At 39.0% G+C, this 22663-nt stretch overlaps 1 protein-coding gene across 3 annotated transcripts in view; it reads left to right on the top strand.

The window, feature by feature from the left end:
- Positions 1-22663, top strand: part of RTTN (rotatin) — a 180009-nt gene that overhangs the window by 137123 nt on the left and 20223 nt on the right. For all 3 annotated transcript variants that reach the window (XR_004273607.1, XM_032293725.1, XM_032293726.1), the window contains 4 exons: positions 14008-14113; positions 14890-14987; positions 16212-16289; positions 20192-20318. Coding sequence is in view for 2 of the 3 variants with exons in the window: in XM_032293725.1 (XP_032149616.1) it covers positions 14008-14113; positions 14890-14987; positions 16212-16289; positions 20192-20318 (409 nt within the window). In the remaining variant the exon portion in view is untranslated. The remainder of the gene's footprint in view (positions 1-14007; positions 14114-14889; positions 14988-16211; positions 16290-20191; positions 20319-22663) is intronic.

Here is a 22663-nt window from a genome sequence, read left to right as displayed (position 1 = left end):
ATACTGTTGTATGTTATTTGTTATTGTCAATCTCCTACCGTGCCTAATTTATAAGTTAAACTTTAGCGTAGTTACATATGTATAGGAAAAAAACATAAAATATATAGAGTTGGGTACTATTCATGGTTTTAGTATTCACTGGGGGTGTTGGAATGGATCCCCCAAGGATAAGGGGGCCTACTGTGCTCAATATGTTTTATTTGCAAATACGTATAGATAACAAGATTGATAAAACTTCTCTATATGTAGTAGATTTTATCTATAATTTATATATTAATCAACTGATATATTGAATTAATTTTGCTCCTTATATTTCATCTGATACCTAAGAGTAGTAATGCAAACAAGGAACTCTTGCATCTTATTTTAGATGTATTTTGTGCTCACATTTAGTCAATGGTAAAATTCAAGGGTAAATCTGTTGAAAGGAAGGCTTATATATTTAAGATCTGTTGATGAGTGTTTGCTGTATTTAAAAAGCCTATTTTTTACATTAAGTACCTTTTGAAAAGAAAGCAAAAAACCTTAACCTAGAATACCCTATATTACTTTATGTACAGAAGGGATTAATCCAGAAAGAGTGTGACATTTAAATGAATTTTGGTTGATGAAAAGACATTATTTCTTGCTCTGTATCTTCTTGAATGATTTTTGTCTTTTTGCGTATTCGCATCATCTGGGAGCTAGTTTTCTACTGCTTGAGTTTATTCTTAGCCTTGCTGCCTCCAGGCTTCTCACACTTCCAGCCATGTCCACCTGTTCTGTGCAGAGATGCTCAGACTGCTGTTCAGTCTGCAGTAAGTACTGTATGGAAACTGATCAAAAGTCGGCCCTGTACTCCAGCCTTTCTTTCCTGCAGTATATGTTGGAAAGTATGTGACTTTACCATAGGTTAGTCCTGTTTGTTTCCTTTTTGTTTGTTTTTAGTTTTGGACTTTGATTTTAGTTTTGCCATGTACACATTTTAGAGAACCAAACAGTTCTATCTATTAGTTTTTACTAAAAGTAGGAGATTTCTGCCTTTATTTCTTATTTTCTCAGAGGTGACCACTTATACCACATTTAGCCACTTTTTTATAACTTCTGTTTTGTGTCTCTAAATAACATGCTTATATTCCTTTGTCTTGATTATTCAGATATTATCTGTTGAATTCCTACAATGGAAAACGGGACTTTAGCTTTTTTTTTTCATGCCCCACCCACCTACCCTGCCAAATTGAGTTCCCTTCTCATTCTCCTAATATTGATATACCATAATGCCTATTAGAGAATAGGCAGCATGAATGGTGTTAACTTTGACAGTGTTACACACAATTGAACCATGTTACAGACAGTGTTTAACTCTTACTTTCTTGCACAGCTTTTGTTTGCCCTAGAGGTAATTATTTTATTATTTTAAAATGTGCTGGCTTTCCTATTATCACTTACAAACTCCACACTCTTTGCCAGCAGTTAAATATACTCTCAGTGTGTTCAGAACTGTCAGAATTTCATCACTTCATCTTTGGGAGGAAATCTCTCGCATTCTTTCTGACCTGCTTGGTGCCTGTTGTCATCCTGGGATATCCATTCACCTTGTTCCAGGAATTCCTTTAGCCCTGCCATGTGCAGCCTCCTGCATCCGACGCCGTCTCCCATGCCCTGTGTCCTCTCCTGGTTAATGCTCTCCTTTTCGCTTGGAGTTTCTTCTCCCTTAGCTTTCAGAGAAAAGATATAGACGAGGTCTTTTGAGATCTAAATGTCTGAAAGTCTTTATCTACCCTTGCAAGTAATTTGTAGTTAGGCTAGTGAGAATTCTGGATTGGAAATCATTTACTTCAGAATTTAGAAAACATTGTCTATCCTCTTTAATTCCAAATGTTTACTGTAGAAATTTCTGAAGCCCTTAGAATTCCTGGTTTCTTTCTCCCTGGAAGTTTTTAGAATCTTTCCTTTATCTCTTGTATTCTAAAATGTTTAGTTGAAACAGCTAGGTGTGGATCTGTTTTAGCCACTGTGCCAGGCTCTCTTGGAGATTCTTTTCATCTATAAACTCATGCTTTCTAAATTACTTCAGAGACATTCCCTCTACCTTGTATGCTCTGTGTATTTGGAACTCCTATTAAGTTTTCTTTTTCCTACACAATCTCTCTTTTCTCTCTTTTCCTCTAATTATTTTAGTCTCTCTTTTCTGTTTGGCAGCTTTTTTTGGTGTCTGGTAATCTTGATTATGTGCTCTATTTAAGACGGGGAAAACTCAAAGCAGATTGATATCCCTGAGCATATGAATGCAACTTGTCAATTGCTGTGCAAGGGGACAAACAAGCTTATTTATTTTGTAAGCTTATCTTCTGGGGCTTATCAGATTCCCTGGAAAATGGTCTTCTGATCTCTTTCCTGGAGGTAAAAACTCAACTGCCAAGTGTTATGTAGTCAAGTAAGAGATGATGCTGAAGTCTCAGAATTTAGTTTGCACAATTTCACTTAATCCTTCAAAGTTTTTCGTAGAATACTCCTGCCTACAACCTCTCTCTGCCAGTTCAGAATCCTAATTTATCCTCTCCAGAGACTAAACATCCAGGATTTTGCAAGGGCTAGGAGGAAGAGTGGCTTAGTCACATAGAAATTGGTGAGTGGTAGGCAGGATCTGGGCATATAGCTGCTTCTTAGAGACTTCAAGCAACCCTCCTTTGTCCTCACATCCAGGGATACCTGGTGCTAAATTTCTTCAGCCTTGGGCAATTCAATGAATAGACTGGGGTAGTTTTCAGCTTTCCCCACTCACCACTTAGAATTCAGGGTTCCCAAGCCTAATACACTTGCCACTCATCCATCTGCTTTCTAGTTTTCAGGCTTGTGGTGGTGGTGGTGGTGGTGGTGTGTGTGTGTGTGTAATCCCATTTTTGTCATTTTAATGGTATTTCAAGAGGGAGTAAAAGATCTGTGCACACAACTATTTCCTTAGGAGTCTTAACTCCCACCCACCCTGCCCCCAATTGCTACATATATTTTTTGTTTATTTTTGGTTTTTATTTATTTATTTATTTTTGATACAGAGTCTCACTCTGTCACCCAGGCTGGAGTGCAGTGCTGCAATCTTGGCCCCCTGAAATCTTTGCCTCCTGGGTTTAAGCAATTCTCCTGCCTCAGCCACCCAAGTAGCTGGATTATAGGCGCTCGCCACCATGCCTGGCTAATTTTTGTATTTTTTGCGTGTTGGTTGGCCAGGCTGGTCTTGAACTCCTGACCTCAGGTGGTCCGCCTGCCTTGGCATCCCAAAGTGCTGGGATTGCAAGGCGTGAGCCACCACACCTGGCCCCATTATCATTGGTTTTAAGAAATGTTTCAGTTTTCTTCCTTATTTTTTCATTAACCCACTGGACAGGAGCATATTGTTTAATTTTCATATGATTGTATAGTTTCCAAAATTCTCTTGTTACTGATTTCCAGTTTTATTCTGTGGTCAGAGAAGATCTTTGATATTATTTCAATTTCTTGAATGTTTTAAGACTTGTTTTGTGACCTAACATTTGGTGTATCCTAGAGATTGATCCATATGCTGAGGAGAAGAATGTATTCTGCAGCCGTTAGATGAAATGTTTGGTAAATATGTATTAAGTCCACTTGGTCTTTAGTGCAGATTAAATTTGATATTTCTTTGGTGACTTTCTCTCTGGAAGTTTTACCTGTTCAATGCTGAAAGTGGGGTGTTGAATTCTCTAGCTATTATTGTCTTGAGACCTCTCTCTCTCTCTCTCTCTCTCTCTTTCTCTCTCTTTCTCTCTCTCGCTCTAGTATTTATATATCTCAGTGCTCCACTGATGGGTCTATATATACTTACAATCATTATGTCCTCTTGCTGCATTGACTCCATTATCATTATATAATGACTTTCTTTGTCTCTTCTTAACAGTTTTTGTTTTGACATTTATTTTTATCTGATATTAAGTATAGCTACTCCTAATATTTTTTGTTTCCATTGGCATGGAATATCTTTTTCAAAACATCCCTTTATTTTTAGTCTATGTATATTTTTATTGGTGAAGTGTGTTTATTGTAGGCAACAGATAAATGGGTGTTGTTTTTCCATTCCTTCAGCCATTCTATGTGTTTCTATTGGAGAGTTTAGTCCATTTACATTCAGTGTTTTTTATTGACAAGTAGGGACTGCCTTCTGCTGTTTTGTTATTTGTGTTCTAATTGTTTCATGATTGCCTCTTTCTTTAATTTCTTCCAGTCTTTCTTTTAGTGAAGATGATTTTCTTTGGTGGTGTGTTCATTTCTTTTTAGTTTTTGTGTATCCATTTGTATCTTTTTTGCTATAAGGTTACCATGATGAGGCTTGCAAATACTTTCTTACAGCCCATTATTTTAAACTAACGACAAATTAATAACACACATGCAAAAGAAAGCTAATAAAAACTGTATACTTTATCTTTCTGTTCCCCGCTTTTTAATTCTTAATTGTTTCTCTTTATGTCTTGTTATACTTTTTGTTTTAAAAAATTGCTATAGTTGTTATTTTTGATTGGTTCATCATTTAGACTCTCTACTTAAGATGGGAGTAGTTTATACAACACTATTACAGTGTTATAATACTGTCGTTTTTCTGTGTGCTTACTCTTGCCAGTGAATTTTGTACCATGAGATGATTTGTTCTTGCTCATTAAAATGTCTTTATTTCAGATTGAAGAACTCCGTTTATGATTTCTTGTAGGACAGGTCTGGTATTATTGAAATCCTTCAGCTTTTGTTTATCTAAGCTTTTTATTTCTCTTTCATACTTGCAAGATCTTTTCTCCTTTATACTATTCTAAGGTAAAAGTTTTTTTTTTTTTCTTTCAGTACTTGAAATATGTCATGCCACTCTCTCGTGGCCTGTAACATTTCCAGATATATCGGAGCTCTACTGTATGTTATTTGTTTCTTTTCTCTTGTTGTTTTTAGGGTCTTTTCTTTATCCTTGACCTTTAGGAGTTTGATTCTTAAATGTCTTCTTTGGGTTAAATCTGCTTGGTGTTCTGCAACCTTCTTGTACTTCAATATTGATCTTCCCCTAGGTTTGGGAAGTTCCCTGATATTATCCCTTTGAATAAACTTTCTACTGTATCTCTTTCTCTTAAATTTGCCCTTTTGAGGCTATTTTTAAGATCTTAGAGGCATGCTTTCTTCTTCTTTCTTCTCTTTTTTTCTTTTGTCTCTCTCCCCTGACTGTATTTTCAAATAGCTTGCCTTCAAGCTTACTAATGCTTTCTTTTACTTGATCAGCTCTACTGTTGTAAGACTGATGTATTTGTCAGTATGCCAATTGAATTTTTCAACTCTAGGATTCCTGCCTGATTCTTTTTAAGTATTTCAGTCTCTTAAGTTTATCTGATAAAATTCTGAATTCCTTCTCCTATTTCAAGTTTCTTTGACTTCCTCAACCCAGCAATTTTGAATTCTCTGTTTGAAAGTTCACATATCTCTCTTTCTTCAGGCTTGGTCTCTGATGCCTTATTTTCGTTCATTCGGTGAGGTCTTTTTTTCCTGGATGATCTTGATGCCTGTAGATGTTCATCAGTGTCAGGGCATTGAAGAGTTAGGTATTTTAGTCTTTTCAGTCTGGGCTTGTTTGTATATGTCCTCCTTGAGTAGGCTTTCCAGGTATTCAAAGGGAATTGGGCCCTAAGCCCAATAACACTTTGTTTCTTGCAGACTTGTAGAGGTACTTGGTGGTCTTCGATGAGATCTGGAAGAATTCTCCAGTTTACCAGGCAGAGACTCTTGTTCTTTTCCCTCATTTTCTCCTAAACAAACAGAGTCTCTCTCTCTCACTCTCGCTGTCTCTCTCTCTCTCTCCCCCCCCTCCCTCTCCCTCTCTCTCCTCTCTCTCTCGTGTGTGTGTGCTGAGCAGCCTGGAACTAGGGGTGTGGTGATGTTAGCACCCCTGTGGCTACCACCACTGGAACTACGCTGGATCAGACCTGATGTCAACACAGCACTGGGTTTCTCTCAAAGCCCACTGAAGTTGCTACCTGCATACCACCTGTGTTCACCAAAGGCCCTAAGACTTTATGATTAGTAGGTGGCAAAGCCAGCCAGGTTTCTGTCCTTCCCTTCAGAGCAGTAAGTTCCCCTAGACTCTGAGCAATTCCAGAGATGCTATCTGTGAGCTGGGATTAGAGTGAAAAGCCTTAGAATTTTACCTAATGTTCATATTCTACTGCAGCTATGCCGGCACTCAAACCACAATACAGGACCCTTTCTGCTCTTCTCTTCCCTTCCCACCCTTCTCTTCCCTTTCCACAGGAAGAGGAGCCTCTCCTTTTGGCCACCACTACCATGGCCCCGAAGGAGTTCTGCCAGGCTGCCGCCAGTGTTCACGTAGAGCCCAAGGGCACTTCTGTCAGCCTGTGACGAATGCTGCCAGACCTGGGGCTCACCCTTCAGGACAATCAGTTCCCTTCTGACTAGGGTTGGTCCAGAAATACTGTCCAAGAGCCTCAGCCTAGATTCAGGGAGCCTAAGAGCCTACTTGTTGCTCCACCCCACTGTGTCTGAGCTGATACCTAAGATGCAAGACAAAGTTCCATTTACTTTTCCCTCTGCTTTTCTCAAACAGAAAGAGTCTTTTGTTGTAGCCACCACAGCTGTGAATATACTGCATCATACCTGAAGTCAGCACATCTCAGAGCCCAAGGCCTGTGGTGTACTATTTGGATATTGCTGTTTTGTTTACTGTAGCCCTGTAGTATAGTTCGAAGTCAAGTAGCTTGATGCCTCCAGCTTTTTTCTTTTTGCTTAGAATTGCCTATTTTGGGATCTTTTTTGGTTCCGTATGAATTTTATAATAGTTTTTTCCAGTTCCGTGAAGGTTGTGATTGGTAGTTAGATAGGGATAGTATTGAATCCAAAAATTGCTTTGGGCAGTATGGCCATTTTAGCGATGTTGATTCTTCCTAGCCATGTGCATGGAATGTTTTTCCATTCATTTGTGTCACCTCTGATTTCTTTGAGCGGTGTTTTGTATTTCTCCTTGTAGAGATCTTTCACCCCCTTGGTTAGCTGTATTCCTAGATACTGCATTTTATTTTATTTTATTATTTTATTTTAGTGGCAGTTGTGATGGGATTGCATTCCTGATATGGCTCTTGGCTTGATTGTTGGTATATAGGAATGTTAGTGATTTTTGCACATTAATTTTGTATCCTGAGACTTTGCTAAAATTGTTTATCAGCCTGGGGAGCTTTTGGGCTGACATGATGGGGTTTTCCAGATACAGGATTATGTCATCTGTAAACAGGGATAATTTGACTTACTCTCTTCCTATTTGGATGCCCTTTATTTCCTTATCTTACCTGATTGCCCTGGCAGAATTTCCAATACTGTGTTGAATAGGAATGGTACAAGAGGGGATCCTTGTATTGTGCCTGTTTTCAAGGGTAATGCTTCTAGCTTTTGCCTATTCAGTATAATGTAGACAGCAGATTTGCCATAGATGGCTCTCCTTGTATTGAGATGTGTTCCTTCAATACCTAGGTTTTTAAGAGTTTTTAATATGAAAATATGTTGAATTTTATGAAAGCCTCTATTGAGATGATCATGTTCTTTTTGTCTTTAGTTCCGTTTATGTGATGAATCATGTTTATTTATTTGCCTGTATGTTGAACCAACCTTACATCCTAGGGATAAAGCCTACTTGTTTGTGATGGATTAGCTTTTTGATGTGCGGCTGGATTCAGTTTGCTAGTATTTTGTTGAGAGTTTTTGCATCAGTGTTCATCAAGAATATTTACCTTTTTTGTTGTTGTGTCTCTGCCAGGCTTTGGTATCAGGATGATGTTAGCCTCATAGAATGAGTTGAGGAGGAGTTCCTACTTCTCATTTTTTGGGGAACAGTGTCGGTAGGAATGGTATCAGCTCTTCTTTGTACATCTGGTAGAATTAGGCTGTAAATCCATCTGGTCCATGGCTTTTTGGTGTACAGGCTATTTATTTCTGATTCCATTTTAGAGCTCATTGTTGGTCTGTTCAGGTATTCAGTTTCTTCCTGTTTCATCTTGGGAGGATACATGTTTTCAGGAATTCATCCTCTTCTTCTAGATTTTTAGTTTGTTGCATAGAAGTGTTCATAATAGTCTCTGGTAGTTATCTCTCTGGGGTCAGAGAAATCCCCTCACTTCTGGTTATGTTTATTTGGATCTTCTCTCTTTTCTTCATTAGTCTAGCCAGTGGCCCATGTATCTTACTAATTTTTTCAAAAAACCAGCTCCTCACTTCGTTGTTGTTTTGAATGGTTTTTCACGTCTCAGTCTCCTTCAGTGAAGCTCTGATTTTGATTATTCTTGTGTTCTGCTAGCTTTGGGGTTGGTTTGCTCTTTGTTTTCTACTTCTTTTAGTTGTGATGTTAGGTGCTAGCTTGAGATCTTTCTAACTTTTTGATATGGGCATTTAGTGCTATAAATTTTCCTCTTAGCCCTGCCTTAGCTATGTCCCAGAGATTCTGGTATGTTATCATTGTTCGCATTAGTTTCAAAGAACTTACTTTTTTAAAATTTATTTATTTATTATACTTTAAGTTCTGGGGTACATGTGCAGATTGTGCAGGTTTGTTATATAGGTATACATGTGCCATGATAGTGGTTTGCTGCATCCATCACCCTGTCATCTACATTAGGTATTTCTCCTAATGCTATCCCTCCCCAATCCCCCCACCCCCTGCTATTCCTTCCCTAGGCTGCCACCCCCCAGGCCCCAGTGTGTGATATTCCTCTCCCTGTGTCCATGTGTTTTCATTGTTCAACACCTACTTACGTGTGAGAGCATATGGTGTTTGGTTTTCTGTTCTTGTGTCAGTTTGCTGAGAATGATGGTTTTCAGTTTCATCCATGTCCCTGCAAAGGACATGAACTCAACGTTTTTTATGGCTGTATAGTATTCCATGGTGTATATGTGCCACATTTTCTTTATCCAGTCTATCATTGATGGGCATTGGGGTTGGTTCCAAGTCTTTGCTATTGTGAACAGTGCCATAATAAACATACATGTGCATGTGTCTTTATAATAGAATGATTTGTAATCCTTTGGATATATACCCAGTAATACCCAGTAATGGGATTGCTGGGTCAAATGGTATTTCTATTTCTAGATCCTTTAGGAATCGCCACACTGTTTTCCACAATGATTGAGTTAATTTACACTCCCATCAAGAGTGTAAAAGTGTTCCTATTTCTCCACATCCTCTCCAGCATCTGTTATCTCCTGATTTTTTCATGATCACCATTCTAACTGGCATGAGGTGGGATCTCAATTTCTCTAATGACCAGCGACAATGAGCTTTTTTTCGTATGTTTGTTGGCTGCATAAATGTCTTCTTTGAAAAGTGTCTTTTCATAAAAATTTCTGCCTTCATTTCATTATTTGGCCAAAAGTTATTCAGGAGCAGGTTGCTTAATTTCAATGTAAATATATGGTTTGTGCAATTTTCTTGGTACTGAATTCGGTTTTATTGTGCTGTGGTCTGAGAGTGTGGATGGCTTATGTGTTAGACCATTCTTACATTGCTGTAAAGAAATACCTGAGACTGGGTAATTTATTTTAAAAAGAGATATAATTGGCTCACAGTTACACAAGCTGTACAAAAAGCATAATGCTGGCATCTGTTCAGCCTTTGGGAAGCCCTCAGGAAACTTTCAATTATGGCAGAAGGTGAAGGGGGAGCAAGGCATTTCACATGGTGGGAGCAGGAGGAAGAAAGGGACGATGTACCACAAACTTTTAAACAGCCAGATCTCGTGAGAACTCTATCACAGGAACAGAACCAAAGGGATGGTGCTAACCCAGTCATGAAGGATCCACCCCAATGATCCAATCCCCAACATTAGGGATTACAATTAAACTTGAGATTTAGGTGAGGACACAGATCCAAACCACATCAGTATAATTTTGATTTTTTTGAATTTGCTGAAATTTGTTTTGTGTCTTATTGTATGGTTGATTTTAGAGTATGTGCTGTGTGGCAATGAGAAAAATGTATACTCCATTGTATTTTCTGGTGAGGAGTTCTGTAGATGTCTATCAGATCCATTTTGTCCAGTGTTGAGTTCAAGTCCTGAATATCTTTGTTAATTTTCTGCCTGGATTACGTGTCTAATACTGTCAGTGGGGTGTTGAAGTTTCCCACTATTACCCTATGGGAGTTTAAGTCTCTTTGAAGATATCTAAGAACTTGCTTTACGAATCTGGATGCTTCTGTGTTTAGTGCATATATATTTAGGATAATTAGGTCACCTTGCTGTATTGAGCCCTTCACCGTTATGTAACGCTCTTCTTTGTCTTTTTTTTTTTTTTTTTTTAATCTTTGTTGGTTTTTAAGTCTGTTTTGTCTGAAATTAGAATTACAATGCTTGCTTTTTTCAGTTTTCCATTTGCTTGGTAGCCTTTATCCATCCCTTTATTTTGAGCCCATGTGTATCATTGCATGTGAATTGGGTCTCTTGAAGGTAGCATACCATTGGGCCTTGCTTATTTAGCCATCTTACCACTCTGTTCCTTTTAATTTGGGGCATTTAGCCCATTTACATGCAAGGGTAATATTGATGTGTGTTAATCTGATCCTGTCATTGTTTTGTTAGTTGTTTGTTATGCCAACTTGTTTATGAGGTTGCTTTATGATGTCAGTGTTCTATGTTCTTAAGTGTGTTTTTGTAGTGGCTGGTAGTAGTCCTTTCTTTCCATATTTAGTGATTTTTTTCAGGGACTCTTGTAAGGCAGGTGGTAACAAGTTTCCTCATCATTTGCTTTTCTGTAAAGGATCTTATTTCTCCTTTGCTTATGAAGCTTAGTTTTTCTGGATATGACATTCTTGGTTGAAATTTCTTTTCTTGAAAAATGTTAAATATAGGCCACCAATCTCTTCTGGCGTGTAGGGTTTCTGCTGAGAGGTTCAGTGTTCATTTGATGTGCTTCCTTTTGTAGGTGACCTGACTCTTCTCTCTAGCTATCTTTTTTTTTTTTTTTTTTTTTTTTTTTTTTTTTTTACCTTTGAGAATCTGATCATTATGTGTTTCAGGGATGATCTTCTTGTGAGGCGTTTTGTGGTTCTAAGCATTTATTGAATTTGAGTGTTGACCTCTCTAGCTATGTTGGGAAAGTTCTCATGGATGATGAGATACGTTTTCCAAGTTATCTCGATTTGCCTCATCTCTTTTAGGGATGCCAATGAGTTGTAGATTCAGTCTCTTTACGTAAATTCCATATTTCTTCAAGGTTTTGTTTGTTCCTATTTATTTATTTACTCTTGTCTGACTGTCTTATAAAACCAGTCTTGAAGCTGTGAGGTTCTTTCTTTTGATTGGTCCATTCTGCTGTTCATACTTGTGATTCCATTATGAAATTCTTGTAGTGTGATTTTCAGCTGTCTAGTTGGTTACATTCTTTTCTATACTGACTATTTTGTCTGTCAGCTCCTGTATCGTTTTATTTTTATTCTTAGCATTCTTAGATTGGGTTTCAACATTCTTCTGAATCTCAGTGATCTTCATTCTTATCCATATTTTGAATTCTATTTCTGTCATTTCAGCCATCTCAACCTGGTTAAGCAGCTTTGCTGGAAAATTAGTATGATCGCTTGGAAGAAAGAAGATACTCTGGCTTTTTAAGGTCTTAGAGTTCTTGTGCTGGTTCTTTTTCATCTTCGAGGGCTGATGTTTCTTCAGTCATTAAAGTTGCTATCCTTTGGACGATTTTTTTTTTTTCCTTTTATACTATTTGATGTTTTTGGGCATTTGATTATGATACAAGATGTTTTCAGTTGACTTGTTTTAGGAGGATTTTAGGGAACCAAGGCTCAGCTCAGGACTCCTGGACTGTGTGCTCAAACTCTTGGGGACTGGTATCAGGGCGGGGCTTTGATCTCTGTTTCCTCAAGGTTAGGAACCTGCTGCTCAGGAGGGGCCAGAGTGCTCTAAGACTGCTGTTCATAACACTTTGATGGTTGGTGCCAGCCAAAGCACTTTGTAGGGAGGTGGCAGCAGGATCTGTCCTTGTTGACATGTCAGCAGCAGCAGCAGTGCAACAGGGTGCACACTCGCCAGCTATGGCAGGGTGCTGTCAGGTGCCAGAGTGCCAGCCTCCATGCAAGCATGTACAGCAGCTGTGGTAGCAGCACAGCTTGGGGATTTGGGAGCCCCCACTGGAGACTGTGTGCACATTCATACTGGTGGTGGTGTTAGCATCAGATGGGGCAATGGTGGATACAAGACTGTGTGTGCCCTTTGTGCCCATTCATTCTGGTGTCAGTGGCCGCTCAGGGCTAGGGGTGGGTTCACTGCTTTTGGTGGCTAGTTTTGTACTGGTGGCCCCAGTGCAGGGGCGGGGTGCTGGCAGGGCCAGGGCTGGCAGGCTCTATGCCTGCCCACTCTCTGAGGACAGTAGCAGGGAGGGGCATGGGGTGCACTCACGCTGACAGCAGTGGCACAGCAGGGTGCACGTGCACACGTGCTGATGGGGAAGGGAAGATAGGCCCACCTGCACACGTCTACAAAACATTGTGGTGGGTTGCCAGTGGGTGAGTGCCTGCAGGAAAGGCAGCATGAAGGATGCTGCAGTGGAGGAAGAATGCTGGTGCGTGACCACTGGGGTCACCCTGCTGGAGCAATCTGCTAGTCAGGCACAGTCTGCCAATGCAGGAGCTACTATGCAGGCCCCCAGGAAATACGTGGGAGCTTCATTCCAGACAGGTGTGGCCAGGCTCGGGCTCTGGGAGAGAGCCAACAGAATCAACAGTGGTCCAGACTGGCCCCGTCTCATGGGCAAGACCACCCGGCAGAGTTGAGGTCCCATAGTTCTCCTAGGGATAAAGTCTCCTAAGGGAGCAAGTCTAGCCTAACGGGATGGGTGTCCCTGGCCATGCTCTACAATAGATACTTCCATACCAAACTCTCTGGGCTCCGCCCCAACTGGAATTCTGCTTCTACCACTTCCCTAAGCAGCTTTCCCTGTCAACTCAAGTGTCCATGGTGGTCCAGGGGTTCCTTCCTACCACGATTCCAGGAGCCTGTGGTGAGGGCGAATTTTGTTCCTTGCCTTTTCAACTCACCCGCTATGCAGGAGTTGTTGGGGGCCAGGAACAAGTTGTGGTGCTTGGTAGCCCAGAGCAGGATTCCCAGCTTCCTTCCACTTCAGTCCTGGCTGTGTGTTTTCCCTCCATCTGCTCTAAATGACTTCCCTCTGAAGATCTGCTAGGAGTGTGCCAGTCTTCTTGAAGTCCCAGTCTTTCAGTGGGAGATGTTCCTCCTGGCTATATCTAGTTGGCCATCTTGGAGCAGAAATTTCTAGTTTTTTTTTTTTTTTTTTTTTTTAATAAAAATGTATGGAATCTGTTATTCTGTCTACTTTTGTACATATTGGAAATGTTTAAGTGAAAATTTTTCTAACTCATAAATTTAAATGTATAAAGGAAATATACCAAAATAGTATTTTCAGAGTTACAAATGATTTTCCATTTCTATAAAAGTCAAAAAAGTTATGCTACATTTTCTGAGAAAATATGTTATATGACAGGTACCTGTTACCATAGAAATGAAAGATGGAAATAACCAAATCAACTGAGATACAGGGGTAGTTTAGGTAGAAATGGAGGGAGGGGAATGTATCCCCAGAAGAGAAATGAGGAAATTGATGACATCTATTCAGAAGTTTTACAGGGACCCATTTTAATAAGTTACACATATATATACAATATGATCCAGTGAATTTGAGTAAGTATATTAGCTTGCTATATGTTAGTTCTAAATAAAGCTTTTTTCTGTAGATGATGAGTCTCTCAGAATTATTGTTGTTCTTGTCCATATTATAAACAACTTACACAGTCTTATCCACACAGAACATTCTCAGATATTAATGATTTTTTCAAAATCCAGTTAATTTCACATGATAGTTGAAACCTAGCAATATCTTTTAAGTAGAAAATGTCTTTTATTCACAACAGTTTTGCTCCAGATTAAATTTTTGTTCAAGGCAGTTGGATTTGTATTCCCTCTGCAGTGCTATGAAGAAAAATCCTCCAAAGATATCCTGAAAAGAGTAGCTGCAAATGCACTGATGTCACTTCTGGCTGTCAGTAGAAGAGCGCAGAAATGTGCTTTGGAAGGTGAGCCACGTGGCACATCAGCTGTTTTGGTGGTGTTATCATCAATTCACCTGTTTTGTTGCTTGTTCAAGTTAATTTTCTTTAGACTCAAAATGTAAAAACTTACAGTATAATCTCTGTGTCAGTAAAAATAAACATATATTTTTCCATGCAGAAACACAGTAAACATATAGTACTTTTCAAATAAAAAGATTAGATGTGTTTTTTTCTGCAGGGGTTGATTTGTGATGGTCCTTGCTCTAAAGAGCCTTTACGTAAATATTAGAGCAGCTAAAAGATAACATATTGAATTTCATTGTGATTAAATATTGGTATCCAGAAGCACTCACAGCATGCCTGAAGAAAACCCACATAGTTTTGATGGTAAAAACAACAGCAACAGATGATTCCATATTTTCATATAAATTTCTCCTCTTGAGTGTTATAATTTCTCATTTGGGAATTGGAGAACATAGATCTGAGAATTAAAAGAGAATAATGACAACAACAAGTCCATTAATATCAATTGTGATTTGCTACTAAAACAAATGATGTATTCTTCAAGATGTAAATTGGATTTGGGGAGTGTCTTACTAAAAACTGAAAACAAGCGGGAGTCAGCATTTTAGTCCTCTTACTTTCCCCTCTCTGATTCATTAATCTGTCACTGAAAATTCTAAAATGAAGTGGATCAGAAATAGAAAATGTTACTTTTTTGAGAATCTGATTGCTGTATGTGGTTTTAACTCACTTGGAAATAGAGTATCTTTTTGACTGCCGCAGATTTTGTCTTTCAGCCAATCTTATAGACAACTGCATGGAGCAGATGAAACACATAAATGCACAACTTAATCTAGATTCTCTGAGGCCTGGGAAAGCAGCATTGAAAAAAAAGGTAACATAATGAATGGCTATATGTAGAGACCATTCTCTATTCCTCCTGTGCCTAGAAATGAGCACAAACTTGAAATAAGTGTCTCATTTAGAAGAAAAGTACAATTGGATAATTAATGAGACTTGTACATTAGCAGATTGTTGGCTTTTTTTGTTCCTAATTCTTACTTGAAGATCTTTAGACATCTATTATGTGCTTTTGTTTTTATAAACATTTGAAAATAGCCACACATACATGATACTATGCCAGATAAATTTTTTATACTACAAAAAGAAAATCTTTATCTCAGAACAACCATAGGTTAACTAGGAATGACATCTAAAACAACTATAATTTATTAAGGGTTTTCTATATGTCAGCCACTATTGAAACATTTCATATTTATTATCTCATGAACACGCACTTATTACAGCATAGTCACACAATTGGTAATTGATGGAGCTAATATTTGCTCGATATCTTAGTAGTTGCAGAGCTGGTATTCCTAATCTCTGTTTATCTCCTTCTGTGCCTTCTGAGTATCTCCTCTAATGTTGAGTCTGCCGGACTCATGTTTAAATTGCACGCTCAGGTAAACTTAGAATAATATAGTTATTATATAGCTATGGTTAACAATAATGACTATGGTTAACAAGATCTGCCACCCACTTATTCAGCCAGTGAAAGTGTGTGAATAGTATGAATATACAAATATCCATACATGTGTCATGTAAGGCCATTATAGCAGCACTGTATGTAATAACTAGTTTCTACTTCATTTAATAAGAAACCAAGACAAAGCCATATTTATAATTTAATTGATGCAGGAGATTGATTGTGTGTTTATCAGTTATTTTTTGTTTGTTTGTTTTGCCTCTTTTCCTTTTTCCTCTCTATCCCAAGGCCCTTACTTTATCATTGAGAAAGTCAGCCAACACCTGATCTGATTGAAAACCTGTCAGTATCGGCCTCACTTTATTGAGATGAAACATGGAGGCTATCATATATCCGAGTTCCTCCATGCTTCATAGAACACAAATAGCTTTTTTGTGGTGAATGTGCTTCTTGAGATATGGTCATCTTTCAGAGATCGTTAGCTTGTCAGTTCCCTCTAAGTTACAGTGGTTAGGCATGATTAGAGCACAGCTGCATTGTACTGTGACCCAAAGGGGAGGGAATTACTATACACAAAGAGTGGAGTATGCTGTTGCATTCACAATTTTCAACTGCTTTTTGTTTAAATAGGAGGATGGTGTTATTAAAGAGTTAAGCATTGCCATGCAGCTCCTAAGAAACTGTCTTTATCAAAATGAAGAATGTAAAGTAAGTAGAGCTACTTTTCAAAATTTTAATAGAAGTGCTGGTATTAAGCAGTTTAATTTTTATGTGAGATAATGTAGTAGGAAAAATGGAACGCTCTGACTTTTAAATTTTTAGATGCACAGTTGATTGGTCCTTAAACTCAGTGATAATTGTCAGAAATGGGTGTATCTAGTTATTCATCAATACTGATTATATTTGTGTATATCAGTGTTTTGATTTATCATTGAAACTTTAACTTCACAAACTTCAACCTCATTCTGTACTCTTAGGCATTTTAGGTGTTTTTTCCCCACCTATTTTAGATATGGAATGAATGGCTGGATGTGTCTTCTAAGGTAGATTTTTTCAAAATGCGTTGTTAGAACAACTCTCCAAGGAAATAAGTGAAGGTATCTGTATCTGTAAGGAAGAAAGATGAAGAGTTTCCTGCTTCAGAGGAGAAGTAGTTAGAGCTGCTGCCTCGTGGGGCCACATCCACTGAGAGGAAGTTTCTTCTAGTTCTGCTGACTTCCTGTGACCATTTACACATCCCCTCTGTCATAAATCAGACGTTTTGCTTTGTTGATAAGCATTGAGAATGTTGTTTTAAACCATTGAATCAGTACTACTCTAGAAGATACAATCTTTTGAACACTCTGATTTGCTTTGTCTATAGTTTTACAACACTTTTGAAATACTAGATTAATGCTTTAATGCAGAAATACTTGATTATTCTTTGTAAGAGCTTATCATGAAAATAAAATTTTAAAAAATATTAGATTAAAGCTTTAATATAGAAAGCAAAGATAAATTACAGAAGCTTCCTTTGCTTTTTAAATTTTTATCTGTTTTGCTATTACTTGTGGTAAGAGCACAACGGGAAAAACCGTACCACCTCTGGAAAATGGATGTGTTGAACACACTTATTCCTTAAGCTATGTTAAAAAGCCAGATACCTGACTCACAATTTATATTTCAGAGTAGTTTGATGGGAATTAAATATTGATTTATACATTTTATTAAAATTCCTGTATATGAATTTATATGAACTTTTTCTTAAAACAGAGGTGCCATTAATAAACTTATGATTCCTTCATGCTTTTGATACTGTGCTTGTGACTGGATGTACAATCAGTATTCATGTGTATATGTAAATATATAAATTTCATGTGTATGTGCAGTTAATATTCATCCATGATACTTTATTCAGGGAAATACTCTAGAATACTTTATAGGTAGGATCTACCTATGAAGATTTATGAAATGCTAGCCTGGCTACTAGTTATAAATATTGTGCTCAATTTGTATCACATTAGCCATTTATAAAAGTGTAATATCTCAATAAGTCAAAGCATTTCTATATTTCTACATTGTTTAATAAGAATTAAATCCAAAGAATATTTAGGTTATCCTTGAATATAAATATGATCTTATGGAAGTACAGATTCTTAATTTCAATTTCAGCTTTTATCACATGTACGGCATGTTCTCATTATTAATAGTTGGTCATATTGGATAATTCACCAGGTCACCCACTGCCACCCCACCCTGCTGTTTGTATATGCATAACATTAAGGGATTTTCATAGTGGAAGGCAGGATCATGGTGGCTGTGAGGTAAATGAGTTAAACAGTGGACAAGGTTAGATGGAGGGGACTGTCATAGTCCAGACAAGAGATGATGACACCTTAACTTGAGCAGGTAGAAAGGAGAAGGAGGATAGGGAGTAAATTTGAGGCATTGAGAAGAAGAGGAATGTAGGGGACTTCCAAACTCCTGTGTAAGCTGCTTACCAATGCAAGAGTGCATGATAGAGCAGAGCACAAGTGTAAGAGACCTGATGTTCGTTCCTGCACATGCTACCCTCAAGAGTCTTTGGGTCATCCCAGTGAAAAATGGCTTGTGGTCAGTAGATTTTATGGGTCTGGGACTCTGCGGAGTGATACAGACTGGGGATATTAGGAGTTATTGATGTGTGGGTGGTGTTTGTGTCCTCACTATTGTTGAAATTCCCAAGAAAGTATATGATGAAAACCTAGGTCGTATCTTTGGACAATAAGAACATTTAAGAGAGGGCAGAAAACAGCTGAGAGGGGAATGCTGAAGAAGGAATTTGGAGATTGTATTAGGCCATTCTTGTCTTGCTATGAAGAAGTGTCTGAGACTAGGTAATTTATTAAAGAAAAGAGGTTTAATTGGCTCACAGTGCTGCAAGCTGAACAGGAAGCATAGTGGCATCTGCTTCTGGGGAGGCCTCAGGAAGCTTCCAGTCATGTCAGAAGGCAGCAGGGGAACAGGCACATCACATGACTAGAACTGGAGCAAGAGTGAGCTGGTGGGGAGGTGCCACAAACTTCCAAATGACCAGATCTCATGAGGTCTCACTCACTGTCTTGAAGAAAGCACTAAGCCATGAGGAATCCACCCCCAAGATCTTAACACCTCCCACCAGGCCTCACCTCTAGCATTGGGATTACAGTTCAACATAAGGTTTGGGTAGGGACAAATACCCAGACTCTATCAGAGATGATCCAAGATAGAGCATCAGCATGGAAATTAAGAAGGAAGAGATGCATAGCAAATGCCACAGTGCTTCAGCGTTGTTGGCAACAACAAAAGTCGGAGTGGCCTCAATAGAATCATCAGGGCAGAAAATAAATGGAAATTAAAGATTAAATGTGAGATGGGGATATTACCACAATAATAATGTGGAAGTATGGTCATGAAAAGTGGCATTAATAATTTAAGACATATAGGATGTTTCTCTTAACAGGTAAACTCCTTCAATACAGGCACAGAAATGAGCAAATTGGGGACTAGTTGTTTCAGAGACAGCAAGAGAAGAACTAACTGGTGGTTAAAGATCCCTGAGGAGGCAGGAAGAGCTGTGTTTCAGAACACAGATGGATGTATCAATCCCCCACAAAACGTGGAACACCTCTTTCTCACTGCCAGGCAGACAGGAAGGATGAATGGATGAAAATACAGATAAGCTGTGTGGACAGGATGGCAGAACAGATAAAGGAATTTGTACTTAATCCTTTCTGTCTTCTCTGTGAAATAGTAAGCAAGGTCATGTGGTGCAGATGGAGGGCTGTGTGCCACAGAGAGTGGTGAACGTGGGAAGAACTTTAGGGGGAGCGTTGGGAAAGACTTTAGTGCTTACGGGAGGAGTGTCGAACATTGGGAATCACTTCTATTCTGCCACTTGATGCTACGTGAAATTGTATAGGGTGTGTGTATTTATGTGCATGCTCACATGCATAAACATGGGTCTATAAATTACCTTGGAATTCTTGTTCGTTTAAAAAAGATATTGCTGCACTTACTGTAAACAGCTGTATTTTATCTGCAATGTTGTCCCAGGGATAACTGATCTTTGTAATAAAGACCCCGAGTTGACTTCAGAATTTATTGATTTAACATACTATATAGACTGAATTTTATATATTCATATTACTCAAAAACTGTAATTTACTTTGGATATATATATATACACACACATGGGGGGTGAGGAGAGGAAGAGAGGGTGGGCAAGGAAGGACTCAGAGTTGATCAGAATGTTTACTTAACCAGAAATTCTCACTTCTTGGCCATTTCATAGCATTTACAGGAATATATTCAGTGTTGTGAGATACCACTTTGCTGCTTAATTTATGTGTTACAGAGGCTGTTTTCTATGCTCCCTACCTTAGTAACACATATTAACCACTCTGGTGTTGAAGGGACTTCCTGAGACTGGTCAGGCTCTTCGTCAGGGCAGCCATGTGTGGAGCCCAGTGGGGCTGGGGCAGGATGCTGAAGCCAGCCACAGGATTCTGCTTGTGTCTTATGTTGGTGGCTTTTTTGTTGTTGTTTTGATTTTAATGTTATATATTTTCATATATTCAGACTAACGTTATCTTTTTTCCTTCCTTCAACAGGAAGCAGCTCTTGAAGCTCACCTTGTCCCTGTCTTGCACTCTCTCTGGCCTTGGATTTTGATGGATGATTCATTGATGCAAATTTCTCTGCAGCTTCTTTGCGTCTATACTGCAAATTTTCCAAATGGTAAACAGGATCCAGTATGGCCTTTCAGTAATATACCAAAATACTAGTTTTATAAATGTTGTTAAAGTGAACTAGAAAAACTAATACGTATTTTGAAGTATTTCTCTGATTTATTGAGGATATGATGGGCAAAGGCAAGCTTTCTTTTAGGTATGAGAGCAGACATATTTTAGTGTGTTTGTTGACATGAGAGAGTCCTTGGCAGTGCAGGGAATAGAGAGGGAGGACTGGTCTGATTATCTGGCAATTGGAAATTGAGTTTAGTAGAAAAATTGAGAGGATAAAAATTGTGATGTAAGACCTCAAAAGCCAGGTGAAGGTTAGAACTTCTTATAGATTCTAGAACAGGAGATAGGCATGATGAAAGTTAGTTCCCAGAACAATTGGTCTGGTGATACTTGATATCACTAGGGCTACTCTTTCACTCAGGTACTTGATAGACATTTTATCAAGAGTGTGCTGTGGGCCATGCATTGTGAGTTCTGGTGAAAACAATCTGAAATGAGATAGGAGGACAGGTCATGTAGGGCCTCAGGGGCCACAACAGGGAGTTTGGATTTTTATGTGAATATAACAGGATGCCATTGGCAGTTGTAAGCTGGGGAGTGGCATGATTTAATTTGTGTTTAAGAATGATTAGACTGGGCGCGGTGGCTCATGCCAGAACTTTAGGAGGCTAAGGCAGGAGAATCACTTGAGGCCAGGAGTTCGAGACTAGCCTGGCCAACAAAGTGAAACTGGTGTCTACTTAAAAAAAAAAATACAAAAATTAGCCGGACATGGTGGTGCACACCTGTAATCCCAGACTTGGGAGGCTGAGGCAGGAGAATCACTTGAACCCAGGAGGCAGAGGCTGCAGTGAGCTGAGATCATGCCACTGCATTCCAGCCTGGGCAACAGAGCAAGACTTCGTCTCAGAAAAAAAAAAAAAAAAAAAAAAAGAAGAGAAAGATTACTCTGGGCGATATGTGGAGAATGGATGATTGGGAGCAAGGCTAGGAGGGAGACTTGTCATGGAGACATGATGGTGGCTTGGGCTTGAGTGGTAGCTGGAGAGATTGAGAGAAGTAGACAGATTCAGTGTATGGCCCAAAGGTAGAGTCAAGGAAACCTGCGGTGGGAGGTAGGAAGGAAAGAAAGGTGTCCAGGGTAAACTTCATTTGGAGAAATGAGCCTGAATGCACACCTGTGCCATTTACTAAAATGGGGAAGATTTGGAAGAAGCAGACTTGAAGTGAGAAAAAAGTAGGAATCAAGAGTTCTGTTTGGTCTTTTTAAGTCTGAGGTGTTGATATTCACTCAAGTGAAAATAGTAAGATGGAGTTGAATTCAACGGAGAGTAGAGGTAAGTTTGAAGATTTAAAATGTTGGGAATATCATCAGTTATTTATTACCACAAGACAAATTACTCTAAAATTTAGCATCTGTAAACATCAATCATTTCGTTATGCCACAGCTTCTGTGGCTCAGGAATCTGGAAATGGCTTACCTGGGTCGTCCTTGCTCAGAGTCTCTGCAGTCATCTGAAGTCTTAACTGGGATAGAGGATTCAGTGTGCCTATGGCAGCCCCAGTTCCTTGCTACTTAGGGCTGTTTCAAACGACCCAGAGTGAGTGGGCCCAGGGCAGAAGTTACAGTCTCTTATAACCCAGTCTCAGAAGTAACTGAACAGCACTCCTAGGTCCTGTGGGTCACACATAGCAACCCTAGTACAGAGGCGGGGGCCACTGGGACCATCTTGGAGGCTGGCTACCACAGGAGTTGTTGTCATATAGATTGTATTTAAAGTCCTGTGGCTATTTGAGATTACCCAGGGAGAATGTATAGATGGAAAAGCAGAATCCCATGACCAAGTTCTGAGGCACATCGACATTTGGAGTTAATCAAAAGATGAGAGAAAGCAGAAAAAAAAGGAACAGCCGATGAGATAAGAGTGCACAGTCACAGAAAGTCAGAGAAGGGCATACTCAGTTGTGTGGAATGCTCTAGAAAATTCTACTAAAATGAGGATAGCAACAATGGCTATTGGGCTTAGCAATACTGATGTTCTTGTGGACCTTGAGAGTTATTTTAGTGCAGCACCGAAACAGAAACCTAATTAGTATGGGTTGAGGAGAGAAGATGATGTAGAGGAGACAGCCTTTCCAAACTGTTCTACACATAAGGGGGCAGAGAAATGGAGCAACAGCAAGAGACAGATGTGGAGTCAATGGAGGAGTTTTTGCTGTTTTTAAAAATGTGCGTTTTCAAGGCATGTTCATTAAGGGATTGGTAGAATGAGGTACAGAAAAGAGTGCGTGTAAGAGCACACCCTGAGAGGATAAGAGGGGTGAGAGCTAGAGCAC

Source organism: Sapajus apella, unplaced genomic scaffold (genome assembly GCF_009761245.1).
Source record: "Sapajus apella isolate SASKATOON/1434 unplaced genomic scaffold, GSC_monkey_1.0 scaffold30, whole genome shotgun sequence".
Lineage (NCBI taxonomy): Eukaryota > Metazoa > Chordata > Mammalia > Primates > Cebidae > Sapajus > Sapajus apella.
This window is presented reverse-complemented; position numbering and strand designations above follow the sequence as displayed.